The sequence below is a fragment of the Megalops cyprinoides genome, chromosome 19, assembly GCF_013368585.1.
Source record: "Megalops cyprinoides isolate fMegCyp1 chromosome 19, fMegCyp1.pri, whole genome shotgun sequence".
NCBI classification, from domain to species: Eukaryota; Metazoa; Chordata; class Actinopteri; order Elopiformes; family Megalopidae; genus Megalops; species Megalops cyprinoides.
Window position 1 is genome coordinate 1,816,440 of NC_050601.1, and position 17,507 is coordinate 1,833,946.

A 17,507-nucleotide genomic window follows, 5' to 3' on the forward strand; every position below is an offset into this window, starting at 1 on the left:
GAGGCAGTGTAGCGCAGGTAAGGAGCAGGGCTTGCAACCAAAAAGTTGCTGGTTCAGTTCTGTGCTTGGGGCACTCCTGCTGTACCCTTGGGCAAGATACTTAATCCAGAATTGCCTCAGGAAATATTCACCCGTATTAACGGATAACATTAACACAATTGGAATCATGCAGTGACCAAAAATGTTAAACAGATCAAAACTACCTTATATTTTAGATTCTTCAAAATAGCCAAAAAATATTTTTTAAAATTAAAAATTCTTTTGGAAGGAAATTCTTACATAGCCATCAACTTCACGATTTATGTGTCTAATAAACAAATTTCAAGCATGTAAGCATAAGTCTTTAGATCAAAATGTTTTTGAATGCACATTTCCCATTTTCAATCAGGTGTGTCCAAATTTTTGACTGGTACTGTATATATAGAGCCAAACATCCTCAGGTCCGAGTCCTCGGGTTTTAACCCCTAACCCTAACCCTAACCCCTAGGCCACATGCTGTGCTACCTTCCCACAGTGCACAGCTCTGCTAACACTGCTATGCGCTCCCGTGGCGTGTCAGAGTGGTGCACGGCGCGGGGCGTGCCGCGACTCTCCCCACCTCTCTTCTCCGTGGTGATCACCAGCGCCTCCGCCGACTCCCCCCAGCCCTTGCGCGTCTGGGCCGTGACCCGGAACACGTAGACGGACTCCGGCCTCAGCCCGGTCGCCGTGTACTGCTGCACGCTGGCGCTGAGCACGTCGCCGCTGGCCGCGTTGCTATGGGTGGAGTTGAGCCGATACGTCACCTGATAGGCTGGGGGGGACAGCACAAACAGGGCATGCCCAATGTCAGCTCCGCGGTCTGCAGCTGGTGAGGTGAAATGCAATGTGATTGGCTGGCGTGGTAGGCGGGGAAATGAGGTCACCTGAGAAAGAGAGGACGCTGGGTCTAAACGCCTCCCTTCCCTTATTGGGTGATGGAGGGTCAGAATGGGAGTGACTGGGTGATGGAGGGTCAGAGTGTACGTGATTGGGTGATGGAGGTTTCAGAGTGTGCGTGATTGGGTGATGGAGGGTCAGAGTGTGAGTGATTGGGTGATGGAAGGTCAGAGTGTGCGTGATTGGGTGATGGAGGGTCAGAGTGTGCGTGATTGGGTGATGGAAGGTCAGAGTGTGCGTGATTGGGTGATGGAGGGTCAGAGTGTCTGTGATTGGTCGATGGGGCAGACCCTCACCCAGGATGACGCCGTTGGGCTGGGTGGGGCACTGCCAGATGAGGCGTACAGAGCTGGTCCGCACCTCGGGGAACAGGATACCCACTGGGGGACCCGGCACTGCGGGAGATACACAGAGAGCCAGCTCTTCAGTGCTACACTTTTATCACTGCAATGAGTGTAGACAGACAGCAGCTCCAATGTCTTAGGTGCTTACTGTAGTTAGTAATAGAATGCTAACATACTTTTTAAAAAAAAAATTCCCCATTTTTCTTGGAATGCCCACGTATATCATATATATGTCTTGTTTGAATATATTGTATATAAAGTACATATGTAGCTACGATTCCCACCGTAAATTTGGAAGGGAGGTCTAACATGCCCTCCTCTGAGTGACCGTCCTTCACTACTATACAGTCTGACTAGCAGGGGTCACTGTTTAGCTACAAGACGAGGCCCCATGCCAACCTTCCCACCCCTATCCCCAGCAGAATGAGCCGCTGCTACCTCTATTGGGCTCCCAGGCATCGTCAGCTGATGAAACGGATGGGATCGAACCCGAGCCATAATGTTCAACCTTTTTACTGGTTGAGTCACTCGAGAGCTGTCAGTAACTTTCACTTCTTGACAATGGAGAGGTAGCTACAGTACACGGATCACATGAAAGAAAAAATGGGCGTGTCTCGACACCATCACTGTACAGAGCCTCTTGCGGCCTCTCTAGGTTCTGCTTACCATCGTCCAGGGTCCTCTCCTGAACCGGGGGCGAGCTGGGCACCCCGTCCCCGATGCGGGTGTAGGCCAGCACCTGAATCTGGTACAGCACATACTTCCCCAGCCCCGTCAGCTGGCCGCTTTGGCTGGAGTTCCCCTCCACCGTCCAAAACTGCAGGGGAGAGTCCAGGTCCCTCTCCTTATACACCACCTGACAGAGAGAGAGAGAGGGAGAGAGAGAGAGAGAGGGAGAGAGAGGGACAGAGAGAGAGAGAGGAAGAGAGAGAGAGAGAGAGAGAGAGAGAGAGGGAGAGAGAGAGAGAGAGAGGGAGAGAGAGAGAGAGAGAGAGAGAGAGAGAGAGAGAGAGACAGAGATCGAGAGAGAGGGAGAAAGAGAGAGAGGGAGAGGGAGAGAGCTATCAACCAGTGAAAAATGGCTTCAGCAGAGTAATGACAACAAAACCAAAACAATTATTTCAAAAAAACATTCCAGACAAAAGGGATATAAGCTACTTCAGTAAACAACACAAACCCCAGAATAGCACACTTCCTATACATACCACGGTAGTGCCCACAGGGGCTGCGTCACAGATCTCTTACAGAACCACAGGGAGTACCCACAGGGGCTGCGTCACAGATCTCTTACAGAACCACAGGGAGTACCCACAGGGGCTGCGTCACAGATCTCTTACAGAACCACAGGGAGTGCCCACAGGGGCTGCGTCACAGATCTCTTACAGAACCACAGGGAGTACCCACAGGGGCTGCGTCACAGATCTCTTACAGAACCACAGGGAGTACCCACAGGGGCTGTGTGACAGATCTCTTACAGAACCACAGGGATAGACCCCACCTTCATCCACACTGTGTGAATGACTATAAGACCTGTCCTGCCCATTTTGGCAGGACTGAGCACATCGCAGACTGTGGGTGACCATGGCAGTGTGGAGCCGCGAGTATCGCAGTTTCCCTGCAGCCAGTTAAATTCAACTCAATTCACTTTACCAGTGTGCCAATCACGTGCTGTATACACGTTACCAAAGAATGGGCGTAAATGCATAATAATACATAAACCACTGGAGCAAATTAATATGGTAAAGCACAAATACAATCAACGCTCTAAGCTATGATTACGGATAACTGCATTAAAATGTAAATTGTAAATGTAAATGTAATTTACATTAAAATGTAAATTAAAATGAATAAAATAAACGAATACCAAAAGAAGAAAATTAGAATAAAATCCAATATTCAAAAGTTGTTTTAAAGACCAGAGAAGCTGAATTAGGTGTTTTTGTACAGTAGGCAGCTGCATTCAAAACTGTCAGAGACGTCAGGTGACAGGTGATGCATGACGTGTACCTTATACCCCAGAATGAGCCCGTTGCGGTCGTTTTCGGGGACCTCGGCCCAGCGGACCAGGATGCTGCTGGAGGTGGTGGCGAAGGCTGAGATGTTGGTCGGGCCACAGGAGGGGACTGGAAAGGGAGATGGGGGTCAGAGGTCAGAGGTCACAGTCAGGTCTGCATTGTAAGAATCACATGAAATTCACCACAAGGTTGTATAAATTATCATGTACGGAGACACCTGGCCACAAAATCGATTCACTGTAGCAGTATGATATCGGTACCTGTAGAAGGTAGAGGAATATGATATAGGTACCTGTAGAAGGTGTAGCAGTTTGAAATACTTTCAGTCACTGGGAGAATGCTCCAGCCTGCATGTGTGTTTATATGTGTCTGTATGCACGTGTGTGTGTGTATGCACAAGTGTGTTTGTGTGTGCGCGCGTGTGTGCGCGTGTGTGTAAAGGCTCACCGGACTCTCTGGTTCTGCAGTGGACAGGCTGGCTCCAGGGCCCGGCTCCGATGCCGTTGAAGGCCTGCACTCGGACCTGGTACTGGGTCCATTCCTCCAGGTCCTCTATGGTGAGCTCCCGCTCCAGCCGGTCAGGGATGATGTGGTTCAGAGCCTGGCTGTCTGACCTGATCCGGCTGTATTGAACCCGGTACCCCACCAGCTCCGGGCTGCCATTATACTCCCACTCAGGCAGGGGCTGTGCCAGAAAGAATACAGCTTTACACACACACACACACACACAGACACACACACAGACACACACACGTTTACATACACACACACATACAAACATACACACACACACAGACACACAGACACACACACACACACACACACACACACACACACACACACACACAGACCTACCTACTCACACACACATCATCAGTACGTGTTCAAACCCGGTGTGTGTGTGTGTGTGTCTGTGTGACGTACCAGCCATCGCAGCCACAGGCTGGTCTCGCTGGCAGTACGCAGGGTGATGTTGCTGGGGGAGACAGTGGGCGGGGCCTGCAGGGTTTGGATGGTTCTGGAGGGCTGGCTGGGCGGGCTGGTGCCCACGATGTTCACCTGCCGCATTCGGAACCTGTGCACAGAAACGCCACGCTTACACAATCAGTACCTGCAGAGCGCAAAAGGGTACACTACAGCTACCTGGAGAAGGTGCAGGGGTACACTACAGCTACCTGGAGAAGGTGCAGGGGTACACTACAGCTACCTGGAGAAGGTGCAGGGGTACACTACAGCTACCTGGAGAAGGTGCAGGGGTATGGTATAGGTAGCTGTAGAATGTGTAGGGGTATGGTATAGGTACCTGTAGAATGTGTAGGGGTATGGTATAGGTACCTGTAGAATGTGTAGGGGTATGGTATAGGTAGCTGTAGAATGTGTAGGGGTATGGTATAGGTACCTGTAGAAGGTGTAGGGGTTGAGGTTGGGCACCACTAGCGATCTGGCATCAGGCTCGTTGGCAAGCTGATGGACTGCCACCCACTCCTCGTTCTCTCCGATGATGCCGATCTGGCCACAGAACAGACAGAGAGGGACGTGGCCCAGTCAGGACAGGGGCACAGCGTCAGAGAGACGCCTCCTGCTGGCGGGACAGGGGAACCTCCGCCCCCGGCACTCACCTGGGCCTCCACCTGCCAGCAGGAGATGGAGGTCTTCCCGTCGTAGCCGGGTTTGAACTGCAGGGTGACGGAGCGGGGGCCGATGTTGGAGATGGCCATGTTCGTGGGGGGGCCGGGTATTTCTGCGGGAAGGGGGTTGGGGTGGGGAAGAGGAACAGAAAGAGACAGAATCTCAGTATGAGTGTGAACAAAATCTGGCGTGGAGACGCAGCAGAGTAAACCACAGTGAAGATTCATGAAGAGCACAGTGGCACAGTGGGAGGAAGGGCCACTGTGTAAGGATAATATTAATGATCGTAACAAACTTACACTTACACAGTACTGTGCACAGAGGGTGCCAGAGGCCCTGCCCAAATAAGAATTCAATCTGGGAAACAACTTGGAGACCAGCAGATAAATAAGTGCATAAAAGCAAAATAAAAAAAAAACAGATAAATAAAAATAATTTTTGAAAAAATGAAAGGGTACAGTCCGTAGGGCACAACAGGGCCCCAGCTGGGAAATGAACCCTAAGTCCCAGTTCCTTAAACACAATGCTGCCCTATGGGTCTACTCTCTGTCAGGCTGAGACACAGCAGTCTGAGTAAAAAGGGCACATCTGAGCACTCCAGGGGACAACGTCACTGACCAGAAACGTTCGCCGCCATGCCCCTAACATTAGTTAAGTGTATCTGAAAGCTTAACCCGGCACTGAAGGCGCATTCCCTAGCTGCTGACAGACCCAAAATAGAGCACTGCTGTGCACCAGTGCCCTCTGGTGGGGAGAATGTTTACAGTAGCAGGACACAACACATCCCATATGTGCAATACCTGTCCTACATTAAATTAGCTGCTTAGCAGCCTCTCTTACAACGTAAAGAGCTAAAATATGACCCATCTGTATATTTAAATGGATATTTTACTGCAGCAATTGTGCTTAAGCGGGGGAGGCAGTGTAGCGTAGTGGTTAAGAAGCAGGACTCGTAACCGAAAGGTTGCCGGTTCGATCCCCGCTGGGACACTGCTGCTGTACCCTTGGGCAAGGTACTTAACCCATAATTGCCTCCGTAAATATCCAGCTGTGTAAATGGATGGCATGTAAAAAAACTGTACCCTATGTAAGTTGCCCTGGATGAGAGCGTCTGCTAAATGCCATAAATATAATGTAACTGAATGTAATGTAAGTACACTTAGTAAAGGGTAAATGAAACAGCCCTTTTTGAATAAAACCAGTGAGGTCTGGGTCCTGCTCCTTACCCCTGCTCTACCCTCCCTGACCTGGGACGGGGCACACTGACCTGGGGGCACCCCTGAGGAGATGGTGGAGGAGGACAGCTGGCCCTGGCCTTTGGAGGTGAGCCCGGCCACCTGGATGGTGTAGGTGGTGAGGGCAGTCAGGCCGGTCACGCGGTACTCCTGAGTCACGTTGGGCAGGTAGCGGGTGACACGCGTGTTGGTGCGGTTATACTCCTCCCAGGAGATGCGGTACCCTGCGGAGAGAGGGGGGAGTCATGTGACACTGGTCACGTGACAGGCTGGCAGTGGGGTGAGAAGGTGGTCGGCTTTATGTGTGTGAGTGTGTGTGTGTGTGAGTGTGTTTGTGTTTGTGTGTGTTTGTGTGTGTGTGTGTGTGTGAGTGTGTGTGTGTGAGTGTGTGTGCGTGTCTGTGAGTGTGTGCGCGGACCTGTGAGGACTCCGTTCTTCTCAGGTGGGTCTCTCCAGCTCACTTTCAGAGAGGTGTCCAGGATCTCAGTGAAGCTAAGGTGACCCACAGCGCCAGGTGCTGAAATACAAAAGCCACACCATTGACCACAGACACCCTGAGAGTAAAGACCACAGATACCACACCACCTTTCCTATACACGGCCATGGATACCGTCAGAATGCAGACTCCACATACCGCTCTGTCTTTAATATGACTGACCACAGTTATCTCAGTGACGCTGAGCAACAGTTCAGCAACAGAATGTTACGCGCCCTGTGACACGCTGTCCTTAGAACGTTGTGAGAACGTTATGCACTATTATACCCACTGTCCCCGGAACGTTGTGAGAACGTTACGCGCTCTGTGACTCTGTCCCGGGAACGTTGTGAGAACGTTACGCGCTCTGTGACTCACTGTCCTCGTGCGTGCGCACTCTCTGCGGCGTGCTGCGGGGGCCGTCCCCGGGCGTGGTGAAGCACAGCACCGTGGTGAAGTACTCTGTGAACTTCTTCAGCCCAGTGACATAGCCCACGTGGACGCTGTCCTGGAAGTTCGGCCGCACCGTCACCACGGTCATCTCCTCCTCCACACCTGGTTCCCATGCCAACAGCTAAACAATTAGGGGAGGGAGACTTGAGCCTGACAGAGCACAAGCGGAGGACCACTGACAGAGATGCCAGTCTCACTTCCCCATCACTTCCTGTGGAGCAAAACCCACTTTCCAGAGAAGGTAATAACCCACTGATGACACAAACAGGTTGCGTACAGATGTGTGACACAGATCAGAGCCCTTTGACCAAAGGACCACCTCATTTCGGTGTTAAACACATATGAGCGACTTACAAGCTGCATATCTCAACATATGCACCATAACATTATATGTGGTTGTGGAGTGGATGTGGACAGCCATGGTCACACTGTACTGCAGACACCATCTGTTCAATGTTGGTGGCTGTCAAGTCCTCACTCCAACACTAGAGGGCAGCGTGGCGGTGTGTCTCACCTTGTAGCCTTGGTTGATGCCATTGATAAACTGCGGACTAGGGGCACTCCAGGTGAAGCGGATGGCGGTGGCGTTGACGGCTTCGGCGTGCACGTTGCCGGGGGGGATGGTGGGCACTACGGGGGGGGGGGGGGAATTGATTCAGGAGGATAGAGTAACTGTTAATCCCAGCTGTGTGTGAGAGACATGGTGATTATGACTCTGTATGTGTGTGTGTGTGTGTGCACTGCAAAACAGGTCTAATTCTGTCATCGCTGAAGGTATAAATGATACTACAAGATATAAACAATAAAAAATATTGATATAAAAGACATAAAAGATATAAATGATGATAGAAATTTGCTGGCTTCTTATGAATATTCCTGGAAGGTTAGTGGTCTGAAAAACTCCACAGCTAGCATAACTACACAGACACCTCCTGTTATGACCCAGAAGACAGAACACATGGACAGAACTTCAGGTGATAATATGGGATATCTGTGATAGCAGCTCCCAGACCCCACCTTCACGCTGCAAACGCACCTCCCTGCAGTGTCCACTCCGTCACCTTGTGGCTGAAGGTCCCCAGCCCCGCCCCGTTGTAGGCGGCGACCTCGATCTCGTAGTTGGTCCAGATGATGAGGTCTTCCAGCAGCAGGTTGGTCTGGTCCGGGTTGGTGATGTTCCTGAACTGGTAACCCACGGGCAGGCCTGCCAGGCAGTACCTGAGAGCACAGAGACAGCGGGGTGGGGGTGGGGGAGGGGAGAGAGAGAGAGAGAGCAGGGTGGGGGAGGGGGGAGGAGAGAGAGAGCAAGGTGGAGGACTGTGAGACACCTGCTTACACAGCAGTACCTTAAAAAGCAAGCACAACAAATGGCAGTGTATGTAAGGAAGAAAAGCTATAATTAAAATGTTGTTTGAGGTAATTTAGACCTGCCAGTGTCAGAAAGATGGGTTTCAAACTGCCAGTGTAAGGAAGTGAGGTCATTTAGAAACTCCAGTGTGAGGAAGTGAGGTCATTTAGAACTTCCAATATGAGGAAATAAGGTCATTTAGAGCCTCCAGTATGAGGAAGTGAGGTCATTTACAACCTGACAGTGGGATGAAGTGAGGTCATTGGGGCTGCCAGTGTCACTCTAAGGAGCGTGTCTGGCCATTTGCTGCGGGGGGGTGCTCACCGGATGATGTAGCCCTGCAGGGGGCCGTTCTGGTGGGCCTCGGGGGGCGGCTGCCACTGGATCATGATGGACTGGTTGGTGCGGGCACTAGCGATGACTGTCTGAGGGGGGGCGCTGGGGGGCTCCTCTGGAAGGGACAGCCTGCGGGAGAGGAGAGGGGGGGAGTCCCAGGGAGAGAACACCATGACTATAGCTGTCTGTCTGGGGAAGACAGAGAGACAATAGTATCTGCCTGTGTGTGTGTGTGTGTGTGTGTGTGTGTGTGTGTGTGTGTGTGTGTGTGTGTGTGTGTATGATAGAGAGAGAGAGCGAGAGAGAGAGTAGTGTCTGCCTGTCTCTCTCTCTCTCTCTCTCTCTCTGTGCATGTGTGTCAGTGTGTGTGTGAGAGAGACAGAGAGATAGCAAGAGAGAGATAGAGGGGGGAAAGAGAGTGGGGGACACTGTATGATCGGGGCGCCGTAAGGGGGGGTTGGGACGATTCCAAGGGCCCCAAGCAGACAGGGGCCCTCAAAGATTCTACCATATATTTTTGTTACATATATATAGGGGCCCAGTGCATTAACCTTTCAGGGGGCCCAAAATTCCTTCCGGCGCCCCTGTGTATGACTATTAGTTTATGCTTTTATTTAAGCACTGTTCTATAGCATGACACCTGTCGACTGTAACTCTGGTTCTATGCATATAATACTGTAGGTATACGTTTAATGTGTCATGCGATGTACACCTTGTGGCTGAATCTGAATAAGATCATTAGCTGTATTTTATGGATCACAGTGATAACATACTGCGCTGTCTCCTGGTCACTCACCGGTCAGTCTCCTTGCTGAACTGGCCTCTGCCGACATCATTGACCGCACAGAGGCGGAACTGGTAGGACCGCGCCGGGATGAGCCCGCTGACCGTCACACTTGTGGCCTCGGGTTCGATGTTGGCCAGGAGCACGGTCCATGGAGCATCTGGGACAGACAGACGTGTAGACAGACGTGTGCCATTAGGAGCCAGTGCAAGGGTAACACTGACCTGACCAATCCCAGCATTCCCTGAGGCACACAGCTCAAAGACCCTTCCCTAACGCAGCGGGCCTGTGTGCAGTTCCCCAGTCTCCAGCGTAACCACTCTCCCTCAGCATTGTCTCCAGTGTAACCACTCTCCCTCAGCATTCTCTCCAGCGTAACCACTCTCCCTCAGCATTCTCTCCAGCGTAACCACTCTCCCTCAGCATTGTCTCCAGCGTAACCACTCTCCCTCAGCATTCTCTCCAGCGTAACCACTCTCCCTCAGCATTCTGTCTCATCTCATATTCCCCTTTTCCAGTAGTATTCCTACTGTCCTTCTACATACTCAGCTGACTGCTCCTGACACTTTTTATTACAATTTATGTTCCAAACACTCCTTATACTTTATATAGTCATTATATTGATATAGTTTGTATATATTCTTGCTGTTCTTAAATTCTTGTTATATGTTGTCATAGCACTGATACGGGGTGGCAGCTGTAATTTTGTTGTCCTGAACAATGACAGTAAAGCCCTCTTATCTTATGTTACTATTCACAGTGCTCAATATTACTCTTAGTTTCCCACTGTGTCCCCACTTCTCCCCTTTAGCCACTCCCCCATAGTCCTAGGATACTCCCACCATTCCCCAATAACCCCCAGTATGGCATCCATTTTTTCCCAAACAGTCACTCCCTCCATCCTGAGACACTCCCACTTTTCCCCAGTAACCACTCCCACCAGTCCTGAGACACTCCCACTTTTCCCCAGTAGCCACTCCTCCAGTCCTGGGACAGTTTCTCACTCACTGTTCTCAGACACCTCCAGGATGTAGCGAATCAGGGGGCTGTTCCCGTCAAAGGGCTCCGCCCAGGTCAGGTTGATCGCCCTCTTCTCCAACAAGCTCAGCGTGGCTATGGGGTTTTCTGGAGCGTGGGGGAGCTGCCTGTGAGAGAGAGAGGGAGAGAGAGAGAGAGAGGGAGAAAGACAGGGAGAGAAAGAGACAGGGAGAGAAAGAGACAGGGAGAGAGGGAGAGAGAGGGAGAGAGAGGGAGAGGGAGAGAGAGGGAGAGAGAGAGAGGGAGACAGGGAGAGAGAGGGAGAGAGAGAGAGGGAGAGACACGGGCATGGAGGAAAAGACAGAGGAAGCAGATGAAACTGATAAAACACCAGAATTATGAGCTCATCTGTAGCACAAAAATATTTTATCTACTCTGTATTTTAATAAAACCACTTTATTCAATATTATTGGCTATAGTTTCTGGAAACAGGAAGAATTCAGGAAGAACACAGACCTGACTCGGAGGTAGGCGCTGCGGGAGTCATTGCCCCCCACGGAGAAGACCCTGCAGGTATAGGTGCCGATGTCACCTGACCAGGTCTGGGAGATGTGCAGCGTGCCGTCTGAGTCCATACGCATCCGAGGGGTGGAGCCCACCTTGAGGACAGCGCCCCCTTTCTCCCACACATGCCTTAAACAGAAAAACACAGCACTGTGTGACCCTGTGTATCACACATTACATCACTACATTAAATTATTGATATTTAGTAGATGCTCTTATCCAGATCAACTTTGACACAGTAGGTTACAATTTTACCCATTTATATAGCTGGATATTTACATACCTATTACATACGTATTATTTGCATACATTTTTACACAAGGATCAGCCAGGGCTCCACCTGGGAAAGTCAGGTACACACCTGCTTACCAGGCGGAGGAATCAGGCAATTTGGGGTTAAGTGCCTTGCCCAGCAGTGCCCAGCAACCTTTTGGTTATGAGCCCTTACCACTACGCTACTACTAAGCTATTCCAACACACACTGTGGAACACAGCACAACTCTAACAGAGCACCTCACATTAGACATGAATCATCTTAGACCTGTTTTGCAGTGCACACACACACACACACACACACACACAGAGTCATAATCACCATGTCTCTCACACACACCGGCTGGGATTAACAGTTACTCTATCCTCCTGAATTAATTTCCTTCCTGTTGTGTGTAATTACAAACCATACCCAAAGCCATTACATCGATCCTGAGACAAAATGACTCTCAGATAAATGACTTCTAAAGGCTGAAGTCAAAGGAAACGCCTACACTCCTGAAGGTATGTTTCAAACTCCCTTTATTATGTACCTTATGCACATTATACTTTACAAACTGAAGAGACATGGACCACACTGAAACACAGGAACACAGGGCTACTATGGATAAATGTGGAGGTCTAAGGACAGGCAGGCCTGGAACAGGTCCATCAAGGGCAAACAGGTCAAACTAAAGGTAGATCACAGATGAGTTACAGGTAGATCAGGAGCTCTTATGTTGGCCACAAGGAGATCAACAACAGAGAAATCAGTGACATGTAGAGCACAGCAAGGCAGGTATGTTGGGACAGGTAGGTCAGTAGATGGGGCAGGTAGATGGGGCGTGGCCTACCTGACGGTGACGCTGGGGTCATGTGTCACCCCACAGGTCATGGTGGCTTTGGTCCCTTTGATGACACTCTGGTCCTGAGGAGGGCTGGTGATGCGGGTTCGAGCTGCAGGTAAGAGGGACAGGTGGAGGTGAGGGGCGGAGTGTCCGGACAGGTGTGCACACTCTTACCCCACACCACCAGGTGTGCGGAGGGTTAGGGTTAGGGTTAGGGGCGGAGTGTCAGGACAGGTGTGCACACTCTTACCCCACACCACCAGGTGTGCGGAGGGTTAGGGTTAGGGGCGGAGTGTCCGGACAGGTGTGCACACTCTTACCCCACACCACCAGGTGTGCGGAGGGTTAGGGTTAGGGGTGGAGTGTCCGGACAGGTGTGCACACTCTTACCCCACACCACCAGGTGGGCGCTGGCCTCGTCGATCCCCCGGGAGTTGCTGGCTGTGCAGGTGTAGGCGCCGGCGTCCGACATGTGGGCGGGGCTGACGAGCAGGCTGCCAGACTCCAGCAGGGTGAAGCGGGGCAGCTGCACTGAGCCGCTGGCCAGGACACGCTCACCTGGGGCAGGACAGAGGAGCACACAGCCGGGCTTCACCTGGAAACTCTGTAAGGTTCAGATTGGGGCTTCACCTGAGTAACTCAGGTACACACCTGTTCACCAGGGGGAGGAGTCAGGCATAACTTACCTTTCTGCCAGGTGATGGCTGGCCGAGGGGCACCAGAGGTCTCACAGTGGAGGACGATTGACAGGCCGTCAATCACGGCACTGTCAGTCGGCCCGGCAGTGATGTTGGGGGCGATACCTGGGGAGGAGAGAGAGAGAGAGCGACAGAGCGAGAGAGAGAGAGAGAGAGAGAGAGAGAGAGAGGTGCAAGAGACACAAAACTGTACTTTCACATGCATATGAATGTGTGTGTATGAATATATGCTTTGTCAACACTCCTGTCTGTATTGCTGAAAAGGTGACCAGAGGGGGGCAGCTAGCCATTTATGATGAATAAGCACCAGGCATTTTGCAGCAGACAAATGTGAGTCTGTATACAGACAAATACAGTGAGTCTGTATCGCCAATACAGCATGTTAAACAAGGGAAAAAATGAAGAGAGAGAGAGGAGAGATGAGGGAGAAAGCGAGAGAGACAGAGAGAAAGAAAGGGAGAGAGAGAGAAAGAGAGGGAGAGAGAGAGAGAGATGGGGGAGCACAGTGACAGAGAGAGTCGGCGTACTGGTCACAGCGAGGTAGGTGCTGGTCTGCACCTCTCCGGCCAGGTTTCGGGCGAAACACTGGAACATTCCGGTGTCGTCGGGCAGAAGGCCGTTGATTTGCAAGCTGCCCCCCACCAGCAGGCGGTACCGGGCCGCTTTCACCGGACTCACCGGCACCGCGTCCTTATACCACACAATCTCCGGCTGAGGAACCCCTGAAAGGGCAGGGCACAGAGGGAGGGGCTCAGGGGCTCTGTCTCTCTCACACACAGACACACACAGACACACACACACACACGCACACACAGTCACACTCACACACACATACACACACACACCACACACAGTCACACTCATACACACACACACACACACACCACATACACCACACACAGTCACACTCACGCACACACACCTTGGGCCTGGCAGGGGATGTCCACCACCTTCTCCATCTCAGCACTGATGTGTTTCTCTGGCTCCTTCACAAACTGGGGAGGCTCTGGGGAAGCAGGCAGCAGAAATCAGTTGCCAAAAAGTTACCTCAGTGCAGAAACCCACATGTGGTGGAGGTATCAATTGACAGGGGGGTAGTGGGTGATGGGGGCCATGGTGAGTGTGGATAGGCTGAAGTGGGTGATTGGGCAGGGCCATGGTGAGTGGGGATAGGCTGGAGCAGGTGATTGGGTGGGGCCATGGTGAGTGGGGATAGGCTGGAGCAGGTGATTGGGTGGGGCCATGGTGAGTGGGGATAGGCTGGAGCAGGTGATTGGGTGGGGCCATGGTGAGTGGGGATAGGCTGGAGCAGGTGATTGGGCGGGGCCACGGTGAGTGGGGATAGGCTGGAGCAGCTGATTGGGCAGGGCCGCGGTGAGTGGGGATAGGCTGGAGCAGCTGATTGGGCAGGGCCGCGGTGAGTGGGGATAGGCTGGAGCAGGTGATTGGGTGGGGCCATGGTGAGTGGGGATAGGCTGGAGCAGGTGATTGGGCAGGGTAGCGGCAGGTAAAGGTGGAAAGGTGCAGGTGGACAGGTACCCAGCACGTGCAGGTAGGCCCCGGCCCTGACCGACGGCGCGCTGCTGCTGCGGAGCTCCGCCTCGCACTCGTAGAAGCCGCCATCTCCGCCCGCTGGAGCCGCTACGGTCAGCCTGCGGTCAAAGTCACTCAGACCGCTGCTCACCACAACTCCGTTCTTCCGCCAGATTACACGGAGATTAATGAGCGGTCTGAACAGAGAGAGAGAGAGCGAGTGAGTCAGTGAGTGAGTCAGTGATGAAGTGAGTCAGTGATTGAAGGACAGCAAGGACAGCTCTTCAGGCCTCTAAACTAAGATGGTCTTTGTTATGCTGCTTATTCCATTTAATGGATAAATTATATCAACTCTTCTTCATTTTGAACACTTATTAAATAATATGAACTTATTTACTTTTTATCTTTTCATTATATGGTAAAACCTGGCAAAATTTAATTGGATAAGAGCATCCTAAAGCAGAGTGACTAACATAGGTTACAATTCTCACATGCTATCCATGTATACAGTGGGGTATTTACTGAGGCCATTCTGGGTTAAGTATCTTGCCCAAGGGTACAGCAACAGCTATCAATTTAGTACCTCATATATGGCATTTTCAATAGTAAAGAAAATTAGTGTCCACAGATCCCTCCTTCAGCTTTAGTTGATTTAAACTTTCAAAAAAGAGAGGCAAATAAAAATACTTTCGGAAGTGATGATTTAGTGGGTTTTCTAAAATCTACTGTATGTTCACATCTTTAATTTCATCAATGAATTCTTCAGAAAGTTGGTCTCTCTCACGGAAAGATCATAGACCAGCAAGCTGCAGTCCTGTTCATTTTCCTGAAGCAGGCCAACTGTGATGGGACCATCAGAAAGAGGGCGCTATGTCTCTGTCACAGTGATTTGTCCAGTTGTTACTGTACATGATGCAGGGGTGGGAGGCAGGCTGCACCTTCCACCCTCAGTTTTTGGGGTCCCTCACCTGGCGTTGGCCACACACTCCATGATCACTTCGGACGTCCCCATCACCACGCTGGTGTTTTTTGGCGGTATGATGATAGAGGGGGCGATGGGGTCGGCAGGTTCCCCAACCTCTGCGAGAGAGACAGGCACAGGAGTTAGAGACAATACATGCTTCCATCCTCAACACAGATTAAACCACCAGAAGCCGCCACCAGAGGGCGCCAAAGAGGCTTTGTTCTGTGCACAGGTGTGACCACCTGCGCAAGGAACAGCCCTGAAAACTGGGATGTCCCTCATCCACAGACTGACTGACAGACAGAGTGAGCATCCGGCTCCTGAGGTAACAAGGATTCAGCACTGAACGGTGTGTGTGGGTGTGTATGTGTGTGTGTGTGTGTGTGTGCGCACGTGTGCGTGTGTGTGTGTGTATGCACACGTGTGTGTGTGTGTGTGTATGCACACGTGTGCGTGTGTGTGTGTGTGTGTGTGTGTGTGTGTGTGTGTGTGTGTGCGCGCGCGAGTGTGCACGTGTGCTGCATCAGCTGACACTCACCCTCCACGGTGAGAGTGATGGGATTGCTTGTCTTGTTCTCTCCGTTCCTGTCGTTGACGGCCTGGGCGTAGTAGCGTCCCGCATCCGAGGCCACAGTGGACAGGATGACCAGGGTGTTGTCCAGGGCGATGGCTCTGTCACGCCCCAGAGGTCAAAGGTCACAACAAAACATCTTTGAACAGAGTGACAGACAGACAGACAGACGGAGGGACGGACTGGCAGAACCTTACATTCGGCTGCTGGGCGGGATCTTGCGCCCGTCCCGGAACCATGTGACCTGTGGCTGGGGGAAGCTTTGCATCCGTGGGGCGGCGATCACCGCGCCCTCTCCCTGGGACACCGCCTGGGTGCGCTCGCCCCCCTCAAAACCCCCCATATCTGAGAGAGAGACACAGAGTGGGCTGAATCCAGCTGCAAGACCTCACTACACTCGCACTACACTGACTGGAAATATTAGATAAGACAATAGACACTTTGAGAGTAACAGAGAAAGAGAAACACACTCACCTTCCTGTACTGTAGGCCAACTTACACCACCACAGCCACACTCATTCACAGCGCCCTCTGCTGTACTGGAGGGACACCTACACCACCACAACCACACCCATAGAGTTTGATACTGGAGGAGTGCTGTACTAACATGCCACCTGCACTTCAGTCCTCCGCTGCAAGAGGGCGCCAACACGGTTCCTGACGATGCAGCGGTAGAAGCCAGCGTGGGACCTGTCCAGGGCAGGGATCAGATACCTGTGGAGGACATGAGATACGCATCACCGCTTCTAACAGCTCTCTGACCTCAGGGATCAATGAGGGGTTGAGACGGAGAGAGAGAGAGAGGGACACAGAGAGAGAGAGAGAGAGAGAGAGAGAGAGAGAGAGAGAGAGAGAGAGAGAGAGAAAGAGAGAGATAAGGATAAGATAGACTGAAGGTCAATCTCAATTCTTCAAAACTGCAATGACCTCAGACTGCAGGAGATACACAAGTGTGGTGTGGAAGAGGGCAGACTAGAGGAAGGAGAGAATGATAACATTTAACCCTTTCCTCACTCAAGCTTTCCCCTCCAGAACCACAGGATGTCTGCTGAGCAAAACTCAGCTGAAATTGCCTCAGTGCATATCCAACTGTATGAATCAATCGTGTGTAAAATCGGCCCAGGGTGTTGCCCTCACCTGTACTCCAGTGAGAAACGGGTCAGCTCGGTTCCGTTCCGGATCCACTTAAACTCCAGCGGCCAGCTGCCCTCTGCCATACAGGTGAGAACCAGACGGTTCCCCTCCAGGTGCACCTGAGTCCGCACCGGCTCCATCTTGAAGTACGGGGGCACATCATCTGTGGAAGAGACAGAGAGGGTGTTAGCCTCAGAGAGAGCAGAGGTGTATTAGCCTCAGAGAGGAGTGTTATTCTCAGAGAGGGGTGTTAGCCTCAGAGAGCAGGGGTGTATTAGCCTCAGAGAGGAGTGTTATTCTCAGAGAGGGGTGTTAGCCTCAGAGAGCAGGGGTGTATTAGTCTCAGAGAGGAGTGTTATTCTCAGAGAGGGGTGTTAGCCTCAGAGAGGAGGGGCGTTCTTCTCAGAGAGGGGTGTTTTTCTCAGAGA

The 17,507-nt window shown here is 51.6% G+C and overlaps 1 protein-coding gene across 1 annotated transcript in view; it reads right to left on the reverse strand.

Annotated features, from left to right (window-relative positions):
- Positions 1-17,507, reverse strand: part of LOC118794506 (protein sidekick-2-like) — an 82,043-nt gene that overhangs the window by 20,500 nt on the left and 44,036 nt on the right. Inside the window, exons 2-29 of the mRNA XM_036552768.1 lie at positions 17,083-17,242; positions 16,553-16,659; positions 16,143-16,290; positions 15,913-16,046; positions 15,379-15,490; positions 14,417-14,607; positions 13,800-13,883; positions 13,405-13,599; positions 12,866-12,982; positions 12,570-12,737; positions 12,186-12,288; positions 11,032-11,208; positions 10,546-10,682; positions 9,550-9,697; positions 8,742-8,882; positions 8,106-8,287; positions 7,584-7,699; positions 6,995-7,190; positions 6,560-6,658; positions 6,174-6,365; positions 4,897-5,018; positions 4,677-4,786; positions 4,202-4,352; positions 3,725-3,962; positions 3,270-3,385; positions 1,929-2,118; positions 1,215-1,313; positions 599-793 (exon numbers count right to left, since the gene is read on the reverse strand). Coding sequence (XP_036408661.1) covers positions 599-793; positions 1,215-1,313; positions 1,929-2,118; positions 3,270-3,385; positions 3,725-3,962; positions 4,202-4,352; positions 4,677-4,786; positions 4,897-5,018; positions 6,174-6,365; positions 6,560-6,658; positions 6,995-7,190; positions 7,584-7,699; positions 8,106-8,287; positions 8,742-8,882; positions 9,550-9,697; positions 10,546-10,682; positions 11,032-11,208; positions 12,186-12,288; positions 12,570-12,737; positions 12,866-12,982; positions 13,405-13,599; positions 13,800-13,883; positions 14,417-14,607; positions 15,379-15,490; positions 15,913-16,046; positions 16,143-16,290; positions 16,553-16,659; positions 17,083-17,242 — 4,128 coding nt within the window. The remainder of the gene's footprint in view (positions 1-598; positions 794-1,214; positions 1,314-1,928; positions 2,119-3,269; positions 3,386-3,724; positions 3,963-4,201; positions 4,353-4,676; positions 4,787-4,896; positions 5,019-6,173; positions 6,366-6,559; positions 6,659-6,994; positions 7,191-7,583; positions 7,700-8,105; positions 8,288-8,741; positions 8,883-9,549; positions 9,698-10,545; positions 10,683-11,031; positions 11,209-12,185; positions 12,289-12,569; positions 12,738-12,865; positions 12,983-13,404; positions 13,600-13,799; positions 13,884-14,416; positions 14,608-15,378; positions 15,491-15,912; positions 16,047-16,142; positions 16,291-16,552; positions 16,660-17,082; positions 17,243-17,507) is intronic.